The sequence below is a fragment of the Coloeus monedula genome, assembly GCF_965178545.1.
Source record: "Coloeus monedula genome assembly, chromosome: 31".
Lineage (NCBI taxonomy): Eukaryota > Metazoa > Chordata > Aves > Passeriformes > Corvidae > Coloeus > Coloeus monedula.
Genome location: NC_138811.1, coordinates 1,440,514 through 1,463,862, shown reverse-complemented (window position 1 = coordinate 1,463,862; position 23,349 = coordinate 1,440,514). Strand labels below are relative to the sequence as shown.

Sequence of the window (23,349 nt, the reverse complement as noted above, 5' to 3'; positions counted from 1 at the left end):
CCAAGACCCCCCCCAAGAAACCCCATCCACTTCCAGAGACCCCCCCACCCCAAAGACACCTCCCAGAGACCCCCAATCCCATTAACCCCACCCAGAGACCCCCCCATGGGATTGGGGAAGGTCTCTGGGGGAGCGTTTATGGGATTTCCAACCCCTATTTCTCTCCCTTTTCCGGCTCTTTTCTCCTTACATTTCCCACCTTTTTTGTTTTTTCCTGCGCGTTTTTCTTACCTTTTTCACCCATTTTTCTTCTTACATTTCCCACACTTTTTCCTTCATCTGTTCTCGTGTTTTGCACTGTGTTCACTTTTCCCACATTTTCAATTTCGTTTTCCGTTTTTCCCTCACTATTATCATCAGTTTTTCTTTCCCTTTTCCTGCCCTTTTTTCCCCTTACCTCTCCCACCCTTTTCCCCTCCTGTTTTCCCGCCCTTTTTCCCCTCACGTTTTCCCGCCCTTTTCCCCCTCACGTTTTCCCGCCCTTTTCCCCTCACATTTCCCGCCCTTTTTTGCTCACATTTCCCACCCTTTTCCCCTCACATTTCCCGCCCTTTTCCCCTCACATTTCCCACCCTTTTCCCCTCACATTTCCCGCCCTTTTCCCCTCACATTTCCCACCCTTTTCCCCTCACATTTCCCGCCCTTTTCCCCTCACGTTTCCCGCCCTTTTCCCCTCACGTTTCCCACCCTTTTCCCCCCTCAGTGCTCCCAGTGCCCTCCCAGTGCTCCCAGTAACCTCCCAGTGCCCTTCCAGTACCCCCCAGCCCAGAGCTCCCCATATTCCCGGTGCCCTTCTCAGCCCCAGTGCTCCCAGTAACCCCCAGGCCCTGTTCCCAGTGTCCTCCCAGTGCCCCCTGGCCAATTCCCAGTGCTCCCAGTAAACCTGCCCCAAGTCCCAGTGCCCTCCCAGTGCCCCCTGGCCAATTCCCAGTGCTCCCAGTGCCCTCCCAGTGCCCCCATCCAGTTCTCCCGATCTCCCAGTACCCTCCCAGTGCTCCCAGTAACCCCCAGTCCCTGTTCCCAATGCTCCCAGTGCCACCCAGTTTCCCCCAGGAGCAGCTCCCACCTCGTTCCCAGCCCATTTTCCCACCACAAACAAGGATTTGGGACAAGTTTGGGATTTGGGTCAGTCACACATTTTATTGAGGGTTATTTTGGGGGCTTTGGGGTTTTGGGGGGGGGTATTTGGGAGGGTTTTGGGGTTATTTTGTGAGATTTGGGGTTTCTCTGGGGGCAAGGTGGGGGTTTTTGGTGGGTTTTGGTTATTTTGGGGGGTTTGGGGATATTTTGGGGAGCATTTGGGGGTCTTTTTTGGAGTATTTTTGTTTATTTTGGGGGGGGGTTGGTTATTTTTGGAGGCTTTGGGGCTTTTTTGGGGGTGTTTGGGGTTTTTTTGGAGGGTTTGGTCATTACAGGGGGGGTTTTGGGGTGGTGGAGGTTTTTTTTGAGTCCTTATTTGAGCTGAAAATCCCTTTTTTTCCCCCAGTTTGGAGAGTCATGGGGATTTGACGGAGTTCTTTGTGGCTTGTATGGATTTTTTAGGGAGTTTATGGATTTTTTTAGGGAATTTACGGTTTTTTGGGGGAATGTGCTGGATTTTTAAGGAATTTTCAGGTCGTTCAGAAGCAAAAATCGGGATCGCGGAATCTCTGGATGCCCCCGGAGCTCGTCCAGCTCTGAGCAAAGCGCTTCAAAATTCCAGGTTTGGGGGTTTTTTCTAACGGATTTGCTGGAAATTGCTTGGAAATGGGGGGAAAAAGGTGGGAATTCAGCAATTCCAGGATTTCTCGCAGATCCAGCGGTTGAGTTTGGAGCAGCGCTCGTTGATCCAGCGCCCGTTGGGTTTCATGGCTCCACAATCCTTGTGCTCCTTGTCCGGGTCCTCCTCCCACACATCCCAAAATCTGGGGGGGAAAAAAACGGAAATGGGAAAATCATCGAGGAATAACAAACGAGCAGGAATGGCTCAAATTGGAATTTACAGGGGGAAAAGACCACAAAAAACTCGATTTTTTTTTTTTTCTGGTGCCAAGCAGAAAATGCTTCAATAATCCCATTTTTCCCTCTTACGTTTTTCCGCCCTTTCCCCCTCACGTTTCCCACCCTTTTCCCCTCATGTTTTCCCGCCCTTTCCCCCTCACGTTTCCCACCCTTTTCCCCTCATGTTTTCCCGCCCTTTCCCCCTCACGTTTCCCGCCCTTTCCCCCTCACGTTTCCCGCCCTTTTCCTCTCACATTTTCGTGCCCTTTTCCCCTTGTTTCCCACCCTTTTCTCCTCAAGTTTCCCGCCCTTTTCCCCTCACATTTCCCGCCCTTTTCCCCCTCACATTTCTTTCCTTTTTCCCCTCACATTTCCCACCTTTTCCCCTCATGTTTCCCACCCCTTTCCCCTCATATTTCCCACTCTTTCCCTCTCACATTTCCCGCCCTTTTCCCCCTCACGTTTTCCTGCCCTTTCCCCCCTCACATTTCCCACTCTTTCCCTCTCACATTTCCCGCCCTTTTCCACCTCACATTTCTTTCCTTTTTCCCCTCACATTTCCCACCTTTTCCCCTCACATTTCCCGCCCTTTTCCCCCTCACATTTCCTGCCCTTTTCCCCTCACATTTCCTGCCCTTTTCCCCCTCACATTTCCCGCCCTTTTCTCCCTCACATTTCCCGCCCTTTTCTCCCTCACTTTCCCCCCCTTTTTCCCCTCATGTTTTTCCTCAAAACTCCCCAATTTTGTTTGGGAATTTGGTAAAACTCCCAAAATCCCGGTTTTTTTGGGGGCTCAGCTTCATCTTTCTCACTAATTTCGGATTGTTTGGACTATTCCCGGCGGGAATTTTTACCCGAAATTCGGAGTTTCGCCGGTGACCCAGGCCCATTTCCCCTCGTGCTGCTCGTCCGTCACCCCCAGCCAGTAGGAGTTGTTGCCTTGGATTTTGCTCATCAGAAACACCTGGAAAAGCGGAATTCCTTCAAACGGCCCCAAATCCATCGTTCCGGTGGATTACGGGGCGTAATTCCCAGGTTTTGTGGGGTTTGGGGTTTGGGATTTGGGGCTTGGGATTGATTTGGGGTTTGGGATTTGAGGTTTGGGATTATTTGGGGTTTGGGATTTGGGGTTTGAGATTTGGGATTATTTGGAATTTAGGGTTTGGGGTTCGGGATTTGGGATTGATTTGGGGTTGGGGATTTGGGGTTCGGGATTGATTTGGGATTTGGGATTTGGGATTGGGGTTCGGGATTGATTTGGGATTTGGGATTGGGGTTCGGGATTATTTGGGGTTTGGGATTTGGGGTTTGGGATTATTGGGATTTGGGGTTTGGCATTATTTGGGATTTGGAATTCAGTTGGGATTGAGATTTGGGGTTTGGGATTATTGGGATTTGGGGTTTGGGATTGGTTTGGGGTTTGGGGTCAGTTTGGGGTCAGCGTGGGCTCGGTTTGGGCTCAGTTTGGGGTCACTTTGGGGTCACTTTGGGGTGGGTTTGGGGTCAGTTTGAGGTCGGTGTGGGGTCGGTTTGGGGTCGGTTTGGGCTCAGTTTGGGGTCACTTTGGGCTCAGTTTGGGGTCAGTTTGGGCGCGGTTTGGGGTCAGTGTGGGGTCGGTTTGGGGTCACTTTGGGGTCAGTTTGAGGTCAGTTTGGGTCACTTTGGGGTCAGTTTGGGCTCGGTTTGGGCTCAGTTTGGGGTCGGTTTGGGGTCACTTTGGGGTCAGTTTGGGGTCACTGGGGTCAGTTTGGGGTCAGTGTGGGGACAGTGTGGGGTCAGTTTGGGGTCAGTGTGGGCTCGGTTTTGGGTCACTCTGGGGTCAGTTTGGGGTCACTTTGGGGTCACTCTGGGGTCAGTTTGGGCTCGGTTTTGGGTCACTTTGGGGTCACTTTGGGGTCACTTTGGGCTCGGTTTTGGGTCACTCTGGGGTCAGTTTGGGCTTGGTTTGGGCTCAGTTTGGGGTCACTTTGGGGTCACTTTGGGCTCGGTTTTGGGTCACTTTGGGGTCAGTTTGGGCTCGGTTCGGGGTCACTTTGGGCTCGGTTTGGGGTCACTTTGGGGTCACTTTGAGGTCACTTTGAGGTCACTTTGGGGTCAGTTTGGGCTCAGTTTGGGGTCACTTTGGGCTCGGTTTTGGGTCACTTTGGGGTCGGTTCGGGGTCGGTTTGGGCTTGGTTTTGGGTCACTTTGGGGTCACTTTGGGCTCAGTTCGGGGTCAGTTTGGGGTCGGTTTGGGGTCGGTTTGGGCGTGGTTTTGGGTCACTTTGGGGTCAGTTTGGGGTCACTTTGGGGTCACTCTGGGGTCACTTTGGGGTCAGTTTGGGCTCGGTTTTGGGTCACTTTGGGGTCACTTTGGGGTCACTTTGGGGTCAGTTTTGGGTCACTCTGGGGTCACTTTGGGCTCGGTTTTGGGTCAGTTTGGGCTTGGTTTGAGGTCACTTTGGGGTCACTTTGGGCTCGGTTTTGGGTCATTTTGGGGTCACTTTGGGCTCGGTTTGGGTCAGTTTGGGGTCAGTTTGGGCTCGGTTCGGGGTCACTTTGGGCTCGGTTTGGGTCAGTTTGGGGTCAGTTTGGGCTCGGTTCGGGGTCACTTTGGGGTCACTCTGGGGTCACTCTGGGGTCGGTTTTGGGTCACTTTGGGGTCACTTTGAGGTCACTTTGGGGTCACTCTGGGGTCACTTTGGGCTCGGTTTGGGCTCGGTTCGGGGTCACTTTGGGGTCACTCTGGGGCCACTTTGGGGTCACTTTGGGCTCGGTTTGGGGTCACTTTGGGGTCAGTTTGGGGTCGGTTCGGGGTCAGTTTGGGCTCGGTTTGGGCTCGGTTTGGGGTCACTTTGAGGCCACTTTGGGGTCACTTTGGGCTCGGTTTTGGGTCACTTTGGGCTCGGTTTGGGCTCGGTTTGGGCTCGGTTCGGGGTCACTTTGGGGTCACTCTGGGGCCACTTTGGGGTCACTTTGGGCTCGGTTTTGGGTCACTTTGGGGTCAGTTTGGGCTCAGTTCTGGGTCACTTTGGGGTCACTTTGGGCTCGGTTTTGGGTCACTTTGGGGTCAGTTTGGGGTCGGTTCGGGGTCAGTTTGGGCTCAGTTTGGGGTCGGTTTGGGGTCACTTTGAGGTCACTTTGGGCTCAGTTTGGGCTCGGTTTTGGGTCCCTTTGGGGTCACTTTGGGGTCGGTTTGGGGTCACTTTGAGGTCACTTTGGGCTCAGTTTGGGCTCAGTTTTGGGTCCCTTTGGGGTCGGTTTGGGCTCAGTTTGGGGTCAGTTTGGGGTCGGTTTGGGCACGGTTTTGGGTCACTTGGGGGTCGGTTCGGGGTCGGTTTGGGCTTGGTTTTGGGTCACTTTGGGGTCACTTTTGGCTCAGTTTGGGGTCAGTTTGGGCTCGGTTTTGGGTCACTTTGGGGTGACTCTGGGGTGACTCTGGGGTGACTCTGGGGTCACTCTGGGTCCCCACCTGCTCGGCCTCGATGCTGAGCACGGCCAGGTGGGAGCCGAAGGCGGCGCAGGCGTTGTGGGCGCCCGCCCAGCTGCGGAAGCGCACGGAGAAGAAGTAGCAGCTGCTCTCGAAGAATTCCCAACCCGACGGGCACTTCCTGGAGTCCTCGATGGTCCGGCAGAGCAGCTCTGGGAAACGGGGAGAAAAGGCGGAGAAACGGTAAAAATCCGGGCAGGAATGGGGAGAAAATGGGGAAAAATGGGGGAAATCCAGGGAGAAATGGGGAGAAAATGGGGGAAAATGGGGGAAAATGGGGAGAAATGGGGAAAATCCGGGCAGAAATGGGGAGAAATGGGGGAAATCTGGGCAGAAATGGGGAGAAAATGGGGAGAAACAGTGAAAATCCAGGGAGAAATGGGGGAAAACGGGGAGAAATGGGGGGAAATGGGGATAAATGGAGAGAAATGGGGAAAATCTGGGCAGAAATGGGGAGAAAACAGGGAAAAATGGGGAAAATCCGGGGAAAAATGGGGAGAAAATGGGGATAAAATGGGGGAAAATGGGGAGAAATGGGGGAAATCTGGGCAGAAATGGGGGGAAATGGGGAAAAAATGGGGGGAAATGGGGAGAAATCGGGAAAATCCGGGCAGAAATGGGGGAAATCTGGGCAGAAATGGGGAGAAAATGGGGAGAAACGGGGAGAAAATGGGGAGAAACGGGGAAAATCCAGGGAGAAATGGGGGGAAATGGGGGAAAAATGGGGGGAAATGGGGAAAATCTGGGCAGAAATGGGGAGAAAACAGGGAAAAATGGGAAAATCTGGGGAGAAATGGGGAGAAATGGGGAGAAAATGGGGGAAAATGGGGAGAAATGGGGAAAAATGGGGAGAAAATGGGAAGAAATGGAATTTTGGAGGGAATTCCAGGGGATTTGGGGCAATTCTGGGGTTTTTTTGGTGGGAATTTGAGGAGTTTTGGTGGGAATTTGAGGAGGTTTTGGGGAAATTCCGTGTTTTTTTCAGGGAATTCCGGGTTTTTTGGGGGGGAATCCTGGGGAATTCCGGGGTTTTTTCAGGGAATTCCGGGTTTTTCCTGGGAATTCCGGGGTTTTTTCAGGGAATTCCGGGGGTTTAGGAGGGAATTTGAGGAGTTTTTGGGGGAATTCTGGGGTTTTTTGTGGGAATCCCGGGTTGTTTTCCAAGGAATTCCGGGGTTTTTTCAGGGAATCCCGGGATTTTTGGGGGAATCCCGGGGAATTCCGGGTTTTTTCAGGGAATCCCGGGGTTTTTTGGGGAATTCCGGGGTTTTGGGGGGGATTCCCGGGGTTTTTTGGGGAATTCCGGGGTTTTTTGGGGGAATCCTGGTGTTTTTTGGGGAATTCCGGGTTTTTTTGGGGGGGAATCCCGGGGTTTTTTGGGGGGGAATTCCGGGGTTTTTTGGGGGGAATTCCGGGGTTTTTTGGGGGGGAATCCCGGGGTTTTTTGGGGGGAATTCCGGGGTTTTTTGGGGGGAATTCCGGGGTTTTTTGGGGGGAATTCCGGGGTTTTTTGGGGGGGAATCCCGGGGTTTTTTGGGGGGAATTCCGGGGTTTTTTGGGGGGGAATTCCGGGGTTTTTTGGGGGGAATTCCGGGGTTTTGGGGGGGAATCCCGGGGTTTTTTGGGGGGGAATTCCGGGGTTTTTTGGGGGGGAATTCCGGGGTTTTTTGGGGGGAATCCCGGGGTTTTTTGGGGGAATCCCGGGGTTTTTTGGGGGGAATTCCGGGGTTTTTTGGGGGGAATTTCGGGGTTTTTTGGGAATGCCGGGGCCGTTACCGGTGATGCTCCTCAGCTCCATCTGGTGCCGCTGGAGCTCGCTGCGCGTCTGCCGCAGCTCCTGCCACGCTGCGGGGATCCCAGTGCTCCCAGTACGGCCCAGTACGGCCCAGTATGGCCCAGTGCGGCCCAGTACGGCCCAGTGCAGCCCAGTACGGCCCAGTACGGCCCAGTACGGCCCAGTGCAGCCCAGTACGGCCCAGTACGGCCCACTATGGCCCACTATGGCCCAGTACAGCCCAGTCCAGCCCAGTGCCCTCCCAGTGCTCCCAGTGCCACCCAGTACAGCCCAGTATGGCCCAGTGCCCTCCCAGTGCTCCCAGTGCCACCCAGTGCTCCCAGCGCCTCCCAGTACATCCCAGTGCCCTCCCACTGCCGCCCAGTGCTCCCAGTACAGCCCAGTACAACCCAGTACAACCCAGAACATCCCAGTGCCCTCCCAGTGCTCTCCCAGTAGAGCCCAGTCCAGCCCAGTGCCCTCCCAGTGCTCCCAGCACAGCCCAGTGCCCTCCCAGTTCCCTCCCAGTTCCCTCCCAGTTCCCTCCCACTGCCTCCCAGGGCCCTCCCAGTGCTCCCAGTTCCCTCCCAGTTCCCTCCCAGTTCCCTCCCAGTGCTCCCAGTTCCCTCCCAGTGCCCTCCCAGTGCCTCCCAGTGCTCCCAGTGGTACCCTGGGCCCAGCTCTCGGAGCTGTTGGATCGCAGCAGCTCCAGCTCCTCCCTCAATTCTGCCTCTGCAAGGAAAAGCCCGGAATCCCCCTGGATCCCCCCTGGATCCCCCCTGGATCCCCCCTGGATCCCCCCTGGATCCATCCATGGATCCATCCATGGATCCATCCCCGGATCCCCCCCTGGATCCCCCCTGGATCCCCCTCGATCCCCCCCTGGATCCCCCCTGGATCCCCCCTGGATCCCCCTCGATCCCCCCCTGGATCCCCCCCTGGATCCCCCCTGGATCCATCCCTGGATCCCCCCCTGGATCCCTCCTGGATCCCCCCCTGGATCCCCCCTGGATCCCCCCTGGATCCCCCCTGGATCCATCCCTGGATCCCCCCCTGGATCCCCCCTGGATCCCTCCTGGATCCCTCCTGGATCCCCCCTGGATCCCTCCTGGATCCCTCCTGGATCCCCCCTGGATCCCCCCTGGATCCCCCCTGGATCCCCCCTGGATCCTCCCTGGATCTCAATCCCAAATTCCCATTTTGGCTGGAATTAACCCCAAAATTCCCCTTCCAAAGGGGATCCTAAACCCCAAAATTCCCATTTTGGGTGGAATTAACCCCAAATTCCCTCTTTTGGCTCAAATTAACCCCAAAATTCCCATTTTAAAGTGAAATTAACCCCACATTCCCATTTTGGGTGGAATTAACCCCGAATTCCCTCTTTTGGCTCAAATTAACCCCAAAATTCCCCTTCCAAAGGTGACCCGAAACCTCCCCCCCACCTCGCCCTGAAACTCCTCCCCAAATTCCCATTCTGACACAAAAACCCCAAAAACCCACCCAAAACCACCCAAAATCCCCCAAAACCACCCCAAATCCCCCAACCCCCCCCCCAAATCCCCAACATCCCCCCAAAATCACACAAAAATCCCCAAAAATCTCCCAGAAATCCCTCCAAAATCCCCCAAATCCCCCCAAAATCCCTCAAAACCCCACAAATCCCCCAAAATCTCGCCAAAGATCTCTCCAAAACCCCCAAAAATCCCCCCCAAAAACCCCAAAAATCCCCCCAAAATCCCTCAAAAACCCTCGAAATTCCCCAAATCCGCAAAATCTCCCCAAAATCCCAAAAATCCCCCCAAAATCCCCCCAAAATCCCCCAAAAAATCCCTCAAAAATCCTCCCAAAATCCCCATAAAACAAAATCCTCAGAAAAATCCCCAAAAATACCCAAAAATCCCCCCAAAAACACCAAAATGCACCCAAAAATCCCCAAAATCCCCTCCAAATTCTCCCAAAATCCCCAAGAATCTCCCCAAAATTCCTCCAAAAAATCCCTCAAAAACCCCCCAAAATCCCCCAAAATCTCGCCAAAGATCTCTCCAAAATCCCCAAAAATCCCCCAAAATCCACCCAAAAACCCTCCAAATCCCCCAAAAAAACCCCCAAAATACACCAAAACACCCCAAAATCCCCCAAAACCACCCCAAAATCCCCCCAAAACACCCCAAAAACACCCCAAAATCCACCCAAAAACCACCAAAATCCACCCAAAAAACACCAAAATCCACCCAAAACCACCCCAAAATCCACCCAAAACACCCCAAATCCACCCAAAACACCCCAAAATCCACCCAAACACCCCAAATCCACCCAAAACACCCCAAAATCCATCCAAAACATCCCAAAATCCACCCAAAACACCCCAAATCCACCCAAAACACCCCAAAATCCATCCAAAACATCCCAAAATCCACCCAAAACACCCCAAATCCACCCAAAACACCCCAAAATCCATCCAAAACCACCCCAAAATCCACCCAAAAAACACCCCAAAATCCACCCAAAACCACCCCAAAATCCACCCAAAAACCACCAAAATCCACCCAAAACACACCAAAATCCACCCAAAACCACCCCAAAATCCACCCAAAACACCCAAAAATCCCTGAAAAACACCCCAAAATCTACCCAAAACACCCCAAAATCCACCCAAAACACCCAAAATCCACCCAAAACACCCCAAAATCCACCCAAAACACCCCCAAATCCACCCAAAACACCCCAAAATCCACCCAAACACCCCAAATCCACCCAAAACACCCCAAAATCCACCCAAAACACCCCAAAATCCACCCAAACACCCCAAAATCCACCCAAACACCCCAAAATCCACACAAAACCACCCCAAAATCCACCCAAAACACCCCAAAATCCACCAAAAAACACCCCAAAATCCACCCAAAACAGCCCAAAAACCACCCAAAACCACCCCAAAATCCATCCGAAACACCCCAAATCCACCCAAAACACCCCAAAACCCACCCAAAACCCACCAAAATCCACCCAAAAATCTCCCCAAAATCCACCCAAAACACCCCAAATCCACCCAAAACACCCCAAAATCCACCTAAAACCACCCGAAATCCACCCCAAAACACCCCAAAATCCACCCTAAACACCCCAAAATCCACCCAAAAACCACCCCAAATCCTCCTAAAAACACCCCAAAATCCATCCAAAACATCCCAAAATCCACCCAAAACACCCCCAAATCCACCCAAAACACCCCAAAATCCAACCAAAACCACCCCAAATCCACCTAAAACACCCCAAAATCCACCCAAAACCACCCCAAAATCCACCCAAAATCTCTCCAACATCCCCAAAAATTCCCCCGAAATCCCCCAAATTCCCCCCAAAAACCCCAAAGAAATCCCCCCAAATCCCCCAAATCCCCTCAAATCTCGCCAAAGATCTCTTCGAAATCCCCAAAAATCCCTCCAAATCCCTCCAAAATCCCCCCAAAATTCCCCAAAATCCCTCCAAATCCCTCCAAAAATCCACCCAAAAAACCCCAAAATCCAACCAAAACACCCCAAAATCCCCCAAAAACCACCAAAATCCACCAAAAAGCACCCCAAAATCCACCCAAAACACCCCAAAATCCACCCAAAACACCCCAAATCCACCCAAAACAGCCCAAAATCCACCCAAAAATCCACCCAAAATCCCCAAAAATCTCTCAAAAACCCCCCAAATCCCCCAAAATCTCGCCAAAGATCTCTTCGAAATCCCCAAAAATCCCTCCAAATCCCTCCAAAAACCCCCCCAAATCCCCCCAAAATCCCTCCAAAATCCCCCCAAAATTCCCCAAAATCCCAAAAATCCCTCAAAAATCCCCCAAAATCCCAAAAAATCCCAAAAAATCCCCCCAAAACCCCCAAACCCCCAAATCCCCCCTGGAACACCCTCCCTTCCCAGCCCCATTTCCGCTCCCACCCCAAACCTTCCCATTCCCAGGGCAAACCCCCAACATTCCCAACCTTGCCCAGCCCAAATCCCGGCTTTTTTTGGGAGCTTTTCCCGCTTTTTGCCCTTTTCCTCCCGTTTTTTGCTGGCTGAGGCCGCGAGGCCGCCCCAGCCCAGGCAGCTGAGGCCGAGCAGCAGCAACAGCACGAGCAGCGCCCGGCGCCGGCCTGGGGATGGCCCCAGCCCCAAACAGCCCAAATCCCCCAAAAACACCCCAAAATCCACCCAAACACCCCAAAATCCACCAAAAACAGCCCAAAATCCACCCAAAACCACCCCAAATCCACCCAAAAACACCCCAAAATCCACCCAAAACACCCCAAATCCACCCAAAACACCCCAAAATACACCCAAAACACCCCAAAATCCAACCAAAACCACCAAAATCCACCTAAAAACACCCCAAAATCCACCCAAAAACCACCAAAATCCACCTAAAAACACCCCAAAATCCACCCAAAAACCACCAAAATCCACCAAAAACACCCCAAAATCCACCCAAAAACCACCAAAATCCACCTAAAACCACCCCAAAATCCACCCAAAAACCACCAAAATCCACCCAAAAACACCCCAAAATCGAACCAAAACACCCCAAAATCCAACCAAAACACACCAAAATCCACCCAAAAACACCCCAAAATCCACCCAAAAACCACCAAAATCCACCCCAAAACACCCCAAAATCGAACCAAAACACCTCAAAATCCACCCAAAACACCCCAAATCCACCCAAAACACCCCAAAATCCACCCAAAAACACCCCAAAATCCACCCTAAACACCCCAAATCCACCCTAAACACCCCAAAATCCACCCAAAAACACCCCAAATCCACCCAAAACACCCCAAAATCCACTCAAAACACCCCAAAATCCACCCAAAACCCGCCAAAATCCACCCAAAAACACCCCAAAATCCACCCAAAACACCCCAAAATCCACCCAAAACCACCCCAAATCCACCCAAAACACCCCAATATCCACCCAAAAAACACCCAAAATCCCCCCAAAAAACCCCAAAATCCACCCAAAACCACCCCGAAATCCACCCAAAACACCCCAAAATCCACCCAAAATCTCTCCAACATCCCCAAAAATCCCCCCGAAATCCCCCAAATTCCCCCCAAAAACCCCAAAGAAATCCCCCCAAATCCCCTCAAATCTCGCCAAAGATCTCTTTGAAATCCCCAAAAATCCCTCCAAATCCCTCCAAAATCCCCGAAAAATCCCCCCAAAATCCCCCCAAAATCCCTCCAAAATCCCCCCAAAATTCCCCAAAATCCCAAAAATCCCTCAAAAATCCCCCAAAATCCCCCAAAATCCCGCAAAAACCCCAAAAAATCCCCAAAAAACCCCCAAACCCCCAAATCCCCCCTGGAACACCCTCCCTTCCCAGCCCCATTTCCGCTCCCACCCCAAACCTTCCCATTCCCAGGGCAAACCCCCAACATTCCCAACCTTGCCCAGCCCAAATCCCGGCTTTTTTTGGGAGCTTTTCCCGCTTTTTGCCCTTTTCCTCCCGTTTTTTGCTGGCTGAGGCCGCGAGGCCGCCCCAGCCCAGGCAGCTGAGGCCGAGCAGCAGCAACAGCACGAGCAGCGCCCGGCGCCGGCCTGGGGATGGCCCCAGCCCCAAACAGCCCAAATCCCCCAAAAACACCCCAAAATCCACCCAAACACCCCAAAATCCACCAAAAACAGCCCAAAATCCACCCAAAACCACCCCAAATCCACCCAAAAACACCCCAAAATCCACCCAAAACACCCCAAATCCACCCAAAACACCCCAAAATACACCCAAAACACCCCAAAATCCAACCAAAACCACCAAAATCCACCTAAAAACACCCCAAAATCCACCCAAAAACCACCAAAATCCACCTAAAAACACCCCAAAATCCACCCAAAAACCACCAAAATCCACCAAAAACACCCCAAAATCCACCCAAAAACCACCAAAATCCACCTAAAACCACCCCAAAATCCACCCAAAAACCACCAAAATCCACCCAAAAACACCCCAAAATCGAACCAAAACACCCCAAAATCCAACCAAAACACACCAAAATCCACCCAAAAACACCCCAAAATCCACCCAAAAACCACCAAAATCCACCCCAAAACACCCCAAAATCGAACCAAAACACCTCAAAATCCACCCAAAACACCCCAAATCCACCCAAAACACCCCAAAATCCACCCAAAAACACCCCAAAATCCACCCTAAACACCCCAAATCCACCCTAAACACCCCAAAATCCACCCAAAAACACCCCAAATCCACCCAAAACACCCCAAAATCCACTCAAAACACCCCAAAATCCACCCAAAACACCCCAAAATCCAACCAAACCACCCCAAAATCCACCCAAAACACCCCAAAATCCACCTAAAAACACCCCAAAATCCACCCAAAACCCACCAAAATCCACCCAAAAACACCCCAAAATCCACCCAAAACACCCCAAAATCCACCCAAAACCACCCCAAATCCACCCAAAACACCCCAATATCCACCCAAAAAACACCCAAAATCCCCCCAAAAAACCCCAAAATCCACCCAAAACCACCCCGAAATCCACCCAAAACACCCCAAAATCCACCCAAAATCTCTCCAACATCCCCAAAAATCCCCCCGAAATCCCCCAAATTCCCCCCAAAAACCCCAAAGAAATCCCCCCAAATCCCCTCAAATCTCGCCAAAGATCTCTTTGAAATCCCCAAAAATCCCTCCAAATCCCTCCAAAATCCCCGAAAAATCCCCCCAAAATCCCCCCAAAATCCCTCCAAAATCCCCCCAAAATTCCCCAAAATCCCAAAAATCCCTCAAAAATCCCCCAAAATCCCCCAAAATCCCGCAAAAACCCCAAAAAATCCCCAAAAAACCCCCAAACCCCCAAATCCCCCCTGGAACACCCTCCCTTCCCAGCCCCATTTCCGCTCCCACCCCAAACCTTCCCATTCCCAGGGCAAACCCCCAACATTCCCAACCTTGCCCAGCCCAAATCCCGGCTTTTTTTGGGAGCTTTTCCCGCTTTTTGCCCTTTTCCTCCCGTTTTTTGCTGGCTGAGGCCGCGAGGCCGCCCCAGCCCAGGCAGCTGAGGCCGAGCAGCAGCAACAGCACGAGCAGCGCCCGGCGCCGGCCTGGGGATGGCCCCAGCCCCAAACAGCCCAAATCCCCCAAAAACACCCCAAAATCCACCCAAACACCCCAAAATCCACCCTAAACACCCCAAAATCCACCCAAAACACCCCAAATCCACGCAAAACACCCCAAAATCCACCCTAAACACCCCGAAATCCACCCAAAACACCCCAAATCCACCCAAAAAACACCCCAAAATCCACCCAAAACACCCCAAAATCCACCAAAACACCCCAAAATCCACCCAAAAACACCCCAAAATCCGCCTAAAAACACCCCAAAATCCAACCAAAACAGCCCAAAATCCACCCAAAACCACCCAAATCCACCCCAAAATCTACCCAAAACACCCCAAAACCCCCCCCAAAACCCACCAAAATCCACCCAAAAATCCCCCCAAAATCCAACCAAAACACCCCAAATCCACCCAAAACCACCCCATAACCCCTGAAAAATCCCCCCAAAATCCCTCAAAATCCCCCCAAAATAAACCCAAAACACCCCAAAATCCACCCTAAACACCCCAAAATCCAACCAAAACACCCCAAAATCCATGTAAAAACACCCCAAAATCCACCCAAAAAACACCCAAAATCCCCCCAAAAAACCCCAAAATCCACCCAAAACACCCCAAAATCCACCCAAAACACCCAAAAATCCACCCAAAACACCCCGAAATCCACCCAAAACACCCCAAAATCCACCCTAAACACCCCAAAATCCACCCAAAACCACCCCAAAATCCACCCAAAACACCCCAAAATCCGCCTAAAAACACCCCAAAATCCAACCAAAACAGCCCAAATCCACCCAAAACCACCCCAAATCCACCCAAAACCACCCCAAATCCACCCAAAACCACCCCAAAATCCACCCAAACACCCCAAAATCCACCCTAAACACCCCAAAATCCACCCTAAACACCCCAAAATCCCCCCAAAACCCACCAAAATCCACCCAAAAATCCCCCCAAAATCCACCCAAAACCACCCCAAAATCCCCCCCAAAACCCCCAAATTCCCCAAAAATCCCTCCAAAATCCCCCCAAAATTCCCCAAAATCCCAAAAAATCCCCCAAATTCCCCAAAAATCCCACAAAAACCCCAAAAAATCCCCCCAAAAACCCCCAAACCCCCAAATCCCCCCTGGAACACCCTCCCTTCCCAGCCCCATTTCCGCTCCCACCCCAAACCTTCCCATTCCCAGGGCAAACCCCCAACATTCCCAACCTTGCCCAGCCCAAATCCCGGCTTTTTTTGGGAGCTTTTCCCGCTTTTTGCCCTTTTCCTCCCGTTTTTTGCTGGCTGAGGCCGCGAGGCCGCCCCAGCCCAGGCAGCTGAGGCCGAGCAGCAGCAACAGCACGAGCAGCGCCCGGCGCCGGCCTGGGGATGGCCCCAGCCCCAAACAGCCCAAATCCCCCAAAAACACCCCAAAATCCACCCAAAACACCCCAAAATCCACCCAAACACCCCAAAATCCACCCAAAAACACCCCAAAATCCACCCAAACACCCCAAAATCCACCCAAAACACCCCAAAATCCACCCAAAACACCCCAAAATCCACCCAAAACCCACCAAAATCCACCCAAACCACCCCAAAATCCACCCTAAACACCCCAAAATCCACCCAAAACCACCCCAAAATCCACCCTAAACACCCCAAAATCCACCCAAAACACCCCCAAATCCACCCCAAAACACCCCAAATCCACCCAAAAACACCCCAAAACCCCCCCAAAACCCACCAAAATCCACCCAAAAACACCCCAAAATCCACCCAAAACCCACCAAAATCCACCCAAATCCCCCAAAACCACCCCAAATCCACCCAAAAACACCCCAAAATCCACCCAAAACACCCCAAAATCCAGCCAAAACCACCCCAAAATACACCCAAAACCACCCCAAAATCCACCCTAAACACCCCAAAATCCACCCAAACCACCCCAAATCCACCCAAAACACCCCAAAATCCACCCAAAACCCACCAAAATCCAACCAAAACACCCCAAAATCCACCCAAAAACACCCCAAAATCCACCCAAAAACACCCCAAAATCCAACCAAAACAGCCCAAAATCCACCCAAAACACCTCAAATCCACCCAAAACACCCCAAAATCCACCCAAAACACCCCAAAATCCAACCAAAACACCCCAAATCCACCCAAAACACCCCAAAATCCACCCAAACTCTCCCCAAAATCCCCAAAAATCTCTCAAAACCCCCCCAAATCCCCCAAAATCTCGCCAAAGATCTCTTCGAATTCCACAAAAATCCCTCCAAATCCCTCCAAAAACCCCCCAATATCCCCCCAAAATCCCTCCAAAATCCCCCAAAATCCCAAAAAATCCCCCCAAAATTCCCCAAAATCCCAAAAAATCCCCCAAAAACCCCCAAACCCCCAAATCCCCCCTGGAACACCCTCCCTTCCCAGCCCCATTTCCGCTCCCACCCCAAACCTTCCCATTCCCAGGGCAAACCCCCAACATTCCCAACCTTGCCCAGCCCAAATCCCGGCTTTTTTTGGGAGCTTTTCCCGCTTTTTGCCCTTTTCCTCCCGTTTTTTGCTGGCTGAGGCCGCGAGGCCGCCCCAGCCCAGGCAGCTGAGGCCGAGCAGCAGCAACAGCACGAGCAGCGCCCGGCGCCGGCCTGGGGATGGCCCCAGCCCCAAACAGCCCAAATCCCCCAAAAACACCCCAAAATCCACCCAAACACCCCAAAATCCACCCAAAACACCCCAAAATCCACCCAAACACCCCAAAATCCACCCCAAACAGCCCAAATCCCCCAAAACCACCCCAAAATCCACCCTAAACACCCCAAATCCACCCAAAACCACCCCAAATCCACCTAAAACACCCCAAAATCCACCCAAAAAACACCCCAAATCCCCCCAAAAAACCCCAAAATCCACCCAAAACACCCCAAAATCCACCCAAAACCACCCCAAATCCACCCAAAACACCCCGAAATCCACCCAAAACACCCCAAAATCCACCCAAAACACCCCAAAATCCACCCAAAATCACCCCAAAATCCACCCTAAACACCCCAAAATCCACCCAAAAAACACCCCAAATCCCCCCAAAAAACCCCAAAATCCACCCAAAACACCCCAAAATCCACCCAAAACCACCCCAAAATCCACCCAAAACACCCCGAAATCCACCCAAAACACCCCGAAATCCACCCAAAACACCCCAAAATCCACCCAAAACACCCCAAAATCCACCCAAAATCACCCCAAAATCCACCCTAAACACCCCAAAATCCACCCTAAACACCCCAAAATCCACCCAAAACACCCCAAAATCCACCCAAAAACACCCCAAAATCCACCCTAAACACCCCAAAATCCACCCTAAACAGCCCAAAATCCACCCAAAACCACCCCAAATCCACCTAAAACACCCCAAAATCCACCCAAAAACACCCCAAAATCCACCCCAAAACCCACCAAAATCCACCCAAAAATCCCCCCAAAATCCACCCAAACACCCCAAAATCCACCCAAAACACCCCAAAATACACCCAAAACCACCCCAAATCCACCTAAAACACCCCGAAATCCACCCAAAAACACCCCAAAATCCACCCAAAACCCACCAAAATCCACCCAAAAATCCCCCCAAAATCCACCCAAAACCACCCCAAAATCCACCCAAAATCTCTCCAACATCCCCAAAAATCCCCCCAAATCCCCCAAATCCCCTCAAATCTCGCCAAAGATCTCTTCGAAATCCCCAAAAATCCCTCCAAATCCCTCCAAAAACCCTCCAAAATCCCCGAAAAATCCCCCCAAAATCCCTCCAAAATCCCCCCAAAATTCCCCAAAATCCCAAAAAATCCCTCAAAAATCCCTCAAAATCCCCCCAAAATTCCCCAAAATCCCAAAAAATCCCCAAAAAAACCCCCAAACCCCCAAATCCCCCCTGGAACACCCTCCCTTCCCAGCCCCATTTCCGCTCCCACCCCAAACCTTCCCATTCCCAGGGCAAACCCCCAACATTCCCAACCTTGCCCAGCCCAAATCCCGGCTTTTTTTGGGAGCTTTTCCCGCTTTTTGGCCTTTTCCTCACGTTTTTTGCTGGCTGAGGCCGCGAGGCCGCCCCAGCCCAGGCAGCTGAGGCCGAGCAGCAGGAAGAGCACGAGCAGCGCCCGGCGCTGGCCCCGATCCTTGGAATTCCCATCCCGAATTCCCGGATGAGCCCCCACGGCTCGGGAACGGCTCGGAAAGGCGGCGGCGCCGGGAATTTCTGCTGGGAAAAGAAGGAAAAATGGAATTTTTGGGGGTTGGGGGGGGGGTTGGGAGTGAAATGCTGGGGGAATCTGAGGGGGTTTTTTGGGGATTTGGGGGATTTTTGTGGTTTTTTTCTGGGGAATTGGGGAGTGGGTTTGGAATTTGGGGGTTTTTTGGGGTTAAGGGAGGGATTGCAGAGGGGATTGGGGGTGGATTTCTCGGGGATGGGGTGGGGTGGGGGAAGGGGCAACATTCCCATTCCTGAGGGGGAATTCAATCCCAAAATTCCCATTCCTGAGGGGGAATTCAATCCCAAAATTCCCATTCCTGAGGGGGAATTCAATCCCAAAATTCCCATTCCTGAGGTGGAATTCAATCCCAAAATTCCCATTCCTGAGCTGGAATTCAATCCCCAAAATTCCCATTCCTGAGGGGGAATTCAATCCCAAAATTCCCATTCCTGAGGGGGAATTCAATCCCAAAATTCCCATTCCTGAGGTGGAATTCAATCCCCAAAATTCCCATTCTGAGCTGGAATTCAATCCCAAAATTCCCATTCCTGAGGTGGAATTCAATCCCCAAAATTCCCATTCTGAGCTGGAATTCAATCCCAAAAGTTCCCATTCTGAGCTGGAATTCAATCCCAAAATTCCCATTCCTGAGGGGGAATTCAATCCCAAAAATTCCCACCCGAAAGTGAATTTAAATCCTGAAAATTCTCATTCTGAGCTGGAATTCAATCCCAAAAATTCCCATTCCTGAGCTGGAATTCAATCCCAAAATTCCCATTCCAAGGTGAATTGAAATCCCCAAAATTCCCATTCCAAAGGTGGAATTCAATCCCAAAAGTTCCCATTCTGAGCTGGATTAAATCCCAAATATTCAGATTCTGAGCCAGAGTTAAATCCCAAAATTTCCCATTCCTGCGGTGGAATTCAATCCCAAAATTTCCCCTTCCAAGGTGAATTGAAATCCCCAAAATTCCCATTCCTGAGCTGGAATTCAATCCCCAAAATTCCCATTCCTGAGCTGGAATTCAATCCCCAAAATTCCCATTCCTGAGCTGGAATTCAATCCCAAAATTCCCATTCCTGAGGGGGAATTCAATCCCAAAATTCCCATTCCTGAGCTGGAATTCAATCCCAAAATTCCCATCCCAAAGGTGAATTGAAATCCCAAAAATCCCCATCCCGAGGTGGAATTCAATCCCAAAAATTCCCATTCCTGAGCTGGAATTCAATCCCAAAATTCCCATTCCTGAGGGGGAATTCAATCCCAAAATTCCCATTCCTGAGGGGGAATTCAATCCCAAAATTCCCATTCCTGAGGGGGAATTCAATCCCCAAAATTCCCATTCCTGAGCTGGAATTCAATCCCAAAATTCCCATTCCTGAGGTGGAATTCAATCCCAAAATTCCCATTCCTGAGGTGGAATTCAATCCCAAAATTCCCATTCCTGAGCTGGAATTCAATCCCAAAAATTCCCACCCGAAAGTGAATTTAAATCCCGAAAATTCTCATTCTGAGCTGGAATTCAATCCCAAAAATTCCCATTCCTGAGCTGGAATTCAATCCCAAAATTCCCATTCCAAGGTGAATTGAAATCCCCAAAATTCCCATTCCAAAGGTGGAATTCAATCCCAAAAATTCCCATTCTGAGCTGGATTAAATCCCAAAAATTCCCATTCTGAGCCAGAGTTAAATCCCAAAATTTCCCATTCCTGCGGTGGAGTTCAATCCCAAAATTTCCCCTTCCAAGGTGAATTGAAATCCCCAAAATTCCCATTCCTGAGCTGGAATTCAATCCCAAAATTCCCATTCCAAGGTGAATTGAAATCCCCAAAATTCCCATTCCAAAGGTGGAATTCAATCCCAAAAATTCCCATTCTGAGCCGGAGTTAATCCCAAAAGTTCCCATTCTGAGGTGGAATTCAATCCCAAAAGTTCCCATTCCTGCGGTGGAATTCAATCCCAAAATTTCCCCTTCCAAGGTGAATTGAAATCCCCAAAATTCCCATTCTGAGCTGGAATTCAGTCCCAAAAATTCCCATCCAAAGGTGGAATTCAATCCCAAAAATTCCCATTCTGAGCTGGATTAAATCCCAAAATTTCAGATTCTGAGCCAGAATTCAATCCCAAAAATTCCCATCCCAAAGGGGAATTGAAATCCCCAAAATTCCCATTCCGAGGTGAATTGAAATCCCCAAAATTCCCATTCTGAGCCAGAATTGCATCCCAAAAATTCCCATTCCCAAAGTGAATTTAAATCCCAAATTTCCCATCCCAAGGATGAATTCCCATCCCCCAAATTCCCACCCCAAATTCCCACCCCAAATTCCCATTCCCAAATTCCCATCCCAAATTCCCATCCCAAATTCCCATTCCCAAATTCCCACCCCCAAATTCCCATTCCCAAATTCCCATTCCCAAATTCCCATTCCCAAATTCCCACCCCAAATTCCCACCCCAAATTCCCATTCCCAAATTCCCACCCCAAATTCCCACCCCAAATTCCCATTCCCAAATTCCCACCCCAAATTCCCAGCCCAAATTCCCACCCCAAATTCCCACCCCAAATTCCCATCCCCAAATTCCCACCCCAAATTCCCACCCCAAATTCCCATTCCCAAATTCCCATTCCCAAATTCCCACCCCAAATTCCCACCCCAAATTCCCACCCCAAATTCCCAAATTTCCCATCCCAAATTCCCACCCCAAATTCCCACCCCAAATTCCCGTCCCAAATTCCCATTCCCAAATTCCCACCCCAAATTCCCATTCCCAAATTCCCATTCCCAAATTCCCACCCCAAATTCCCATCCCCAAATTCCCATTCCCAAATTCCCATCCCAAATTCCCACCCCAAATTCCCACCCCAAATTCCCATTCCCAAATTCCCATTCCCAAATTCCCATTCCCAAATTCCCACCCCAAATTCCCATCCCAAATTCCCACCCCAAATTCCCACCCCAAATTCCCATTCCCAAATTCCCATTCCCAAATTCCCATTCCCAAATTCCCATTCCCAAATTCCCACCCCAAATTCCCATCCCCAAATTCCCATTCCCAAATTCCCACCCCAAATTCCCACCCCCAAATTCCCACCCCAAATTCCCACCCCAAATTCCCACCCCAAATTCCCATTCCCAAATTCCCATTCCCAAATTCCCACCCCAAATTCCCACCCCCAAATTCCCATTCCCAAATTCCCACCCCAAATTCCCATTCCCAAATTCCCACCCCAAATTCCCACCCCAAATTCCCATCCCCAAATTCCCACCCCAAATTCCCACCCCAAATTCCCACCCCAAATTCCCATTCCCAAATTCCCACCCCAAATTCCCAAATTCCCACCCCAAATTCCCACCCCAAATTCCCACCCCAAATTCCCATTCCCAAATTCCCACCCCAAATTCCCAAATTCCCACCCCAGATTCCCATTCCCAAATTCCCACCCCAAATTCCCATTCCCAAATTCCCATTCCCAAATTCCCACCCCAAATTCCCATTCCCAAATTCCCATTCCCAAATATCCGTCCAAATTTCCATCCCAAATTCCACCCCAAAACCCCCAAATTCCCACCCCAAATTCCCACCCCAAATTCCTCCCATTCCCAAATTCCATTCCCAAATTCCCATCCCAAATTCCCACCCCAAATTCCATTCCCAAATTCCCACCCCAAATTCCCATTCCCAAATTCCATCCCCAAATTCCCACCCCCAATTCCCACCCCAAATTCCCGTCCCAAATTCCCACCCCAAATTCCCATTCCCAAATTCCCACCCAAATTCCCATCCCAAATTCCCATCCCAAATTCCCACCCCAAATTCCCACCCCAATTCCCATTCCCAAATTCCCACCCCAAATTCCCACCCCAAATCCCCACCCCAAATCCCACCCCAAATTCCCACCCCAAATTCCCATTCCCAAATTCCCATCCCAAATTCCCACCCCAAATTCCCATTCCCAAATTCCCATCCCAAATTCCCACCCCTAATTCCCATTCCCAAATTCCCACCCCAAATTCCCATCCCCCAAATTCCCACCCCAAATTCCCACCCCAAATTCCAAATTCCCATCCCAAATTCCCATTCCCAAATTCCCACCCCAAATTCCCACCCCAAATTCCCATCCCCAATTCCCACCCCAAATTCCCACCCCAAATTCCCACCCCAAATTCCCAAATTCCCATCCCAAATTCCCACCCCAAATTCCCACCCCAAATTCCCATTCCCAAATTCCCACCCCAAATTCCCACCCCAAATTCCCATTCCCAAATTCCCATCCCAAATTCCCATCCCAAATTCCCATTCCCAAATTCCCACCCCAAATTCCCACCCCAAATTCCCATTCCCAAATTCCCACCCCAAATTCCCACCCCAAATTCCCATTCCCAAATTCCCACCCCAAATTCCCATTCCCAAATTCCCATTCCCAAATTCCCATTCCCAAATTCCCATCCCAAATTCCCATTCCCAAATTCCCACCCCAAATTCCCACCCCAAATTCCCACCCCAAATTCCCACCCCAAATTCCCACCCCAAATTCCCGTCCCAAATTCCCATTCCCAAATTCCCATCCCAAATTCCCATCCCCAAATTCCCACCCCAAATTCCCATTCCCAAATTCCCACCCCAAATTCCCACCCCAAATTCCCATCCCAAATTCCCATTCCCAAATTCCCACCCCAAATTCCCATCCCAAATTCCCACCCCAAATTCCCACCCCAAATTCCCATTCCCAAATTCCCATTCCCAAATTCCCAT

General features: G+C 51.0%; 1 protein-coding gene across 1 annotated transcript in view; it reads right to left on the bottom strand.

Annotated features, from left to right (window-relative positions):
• Positions 1-1,236: 1,236 nt before the first annotated feature.
• Positions 1,237-23,349, bottom strand: part of LOC309583554 (CD209 antigen-like protein C) — a 36,600-nt gene continuing 14,487 nt past the window's right edge. Inside the window, exons 3-8 of the mRNA XM_082299289.1 lie at positions 18,422-18,601; positions 7,893-7,955; positions 7,226-7,294; positions 5,432-5,601; positions 2,835-2,944; positions 1,237-1,904 (exon numbers count right to left, since the gene is read on the bottom strand). Coding sequence (XP_082155415.1) covers positions 1,769-1,904; positions 2,835-2,944; positions 5,432-5,601; positions 7,226-7,294; positions 7,893-7,955; positions 18,422-18,601 — 728 coding nt within the window. The 3' untranslated portion in view covers positions 1,237-1,768. The remainder of the gene's footprint in view (positions 1,905-2,834; positions 2,945-5,431; positions 5,602-7,225; positions 7,295-7,892; positions 7,956-18,421; positions 18,602-23,349) is intronic.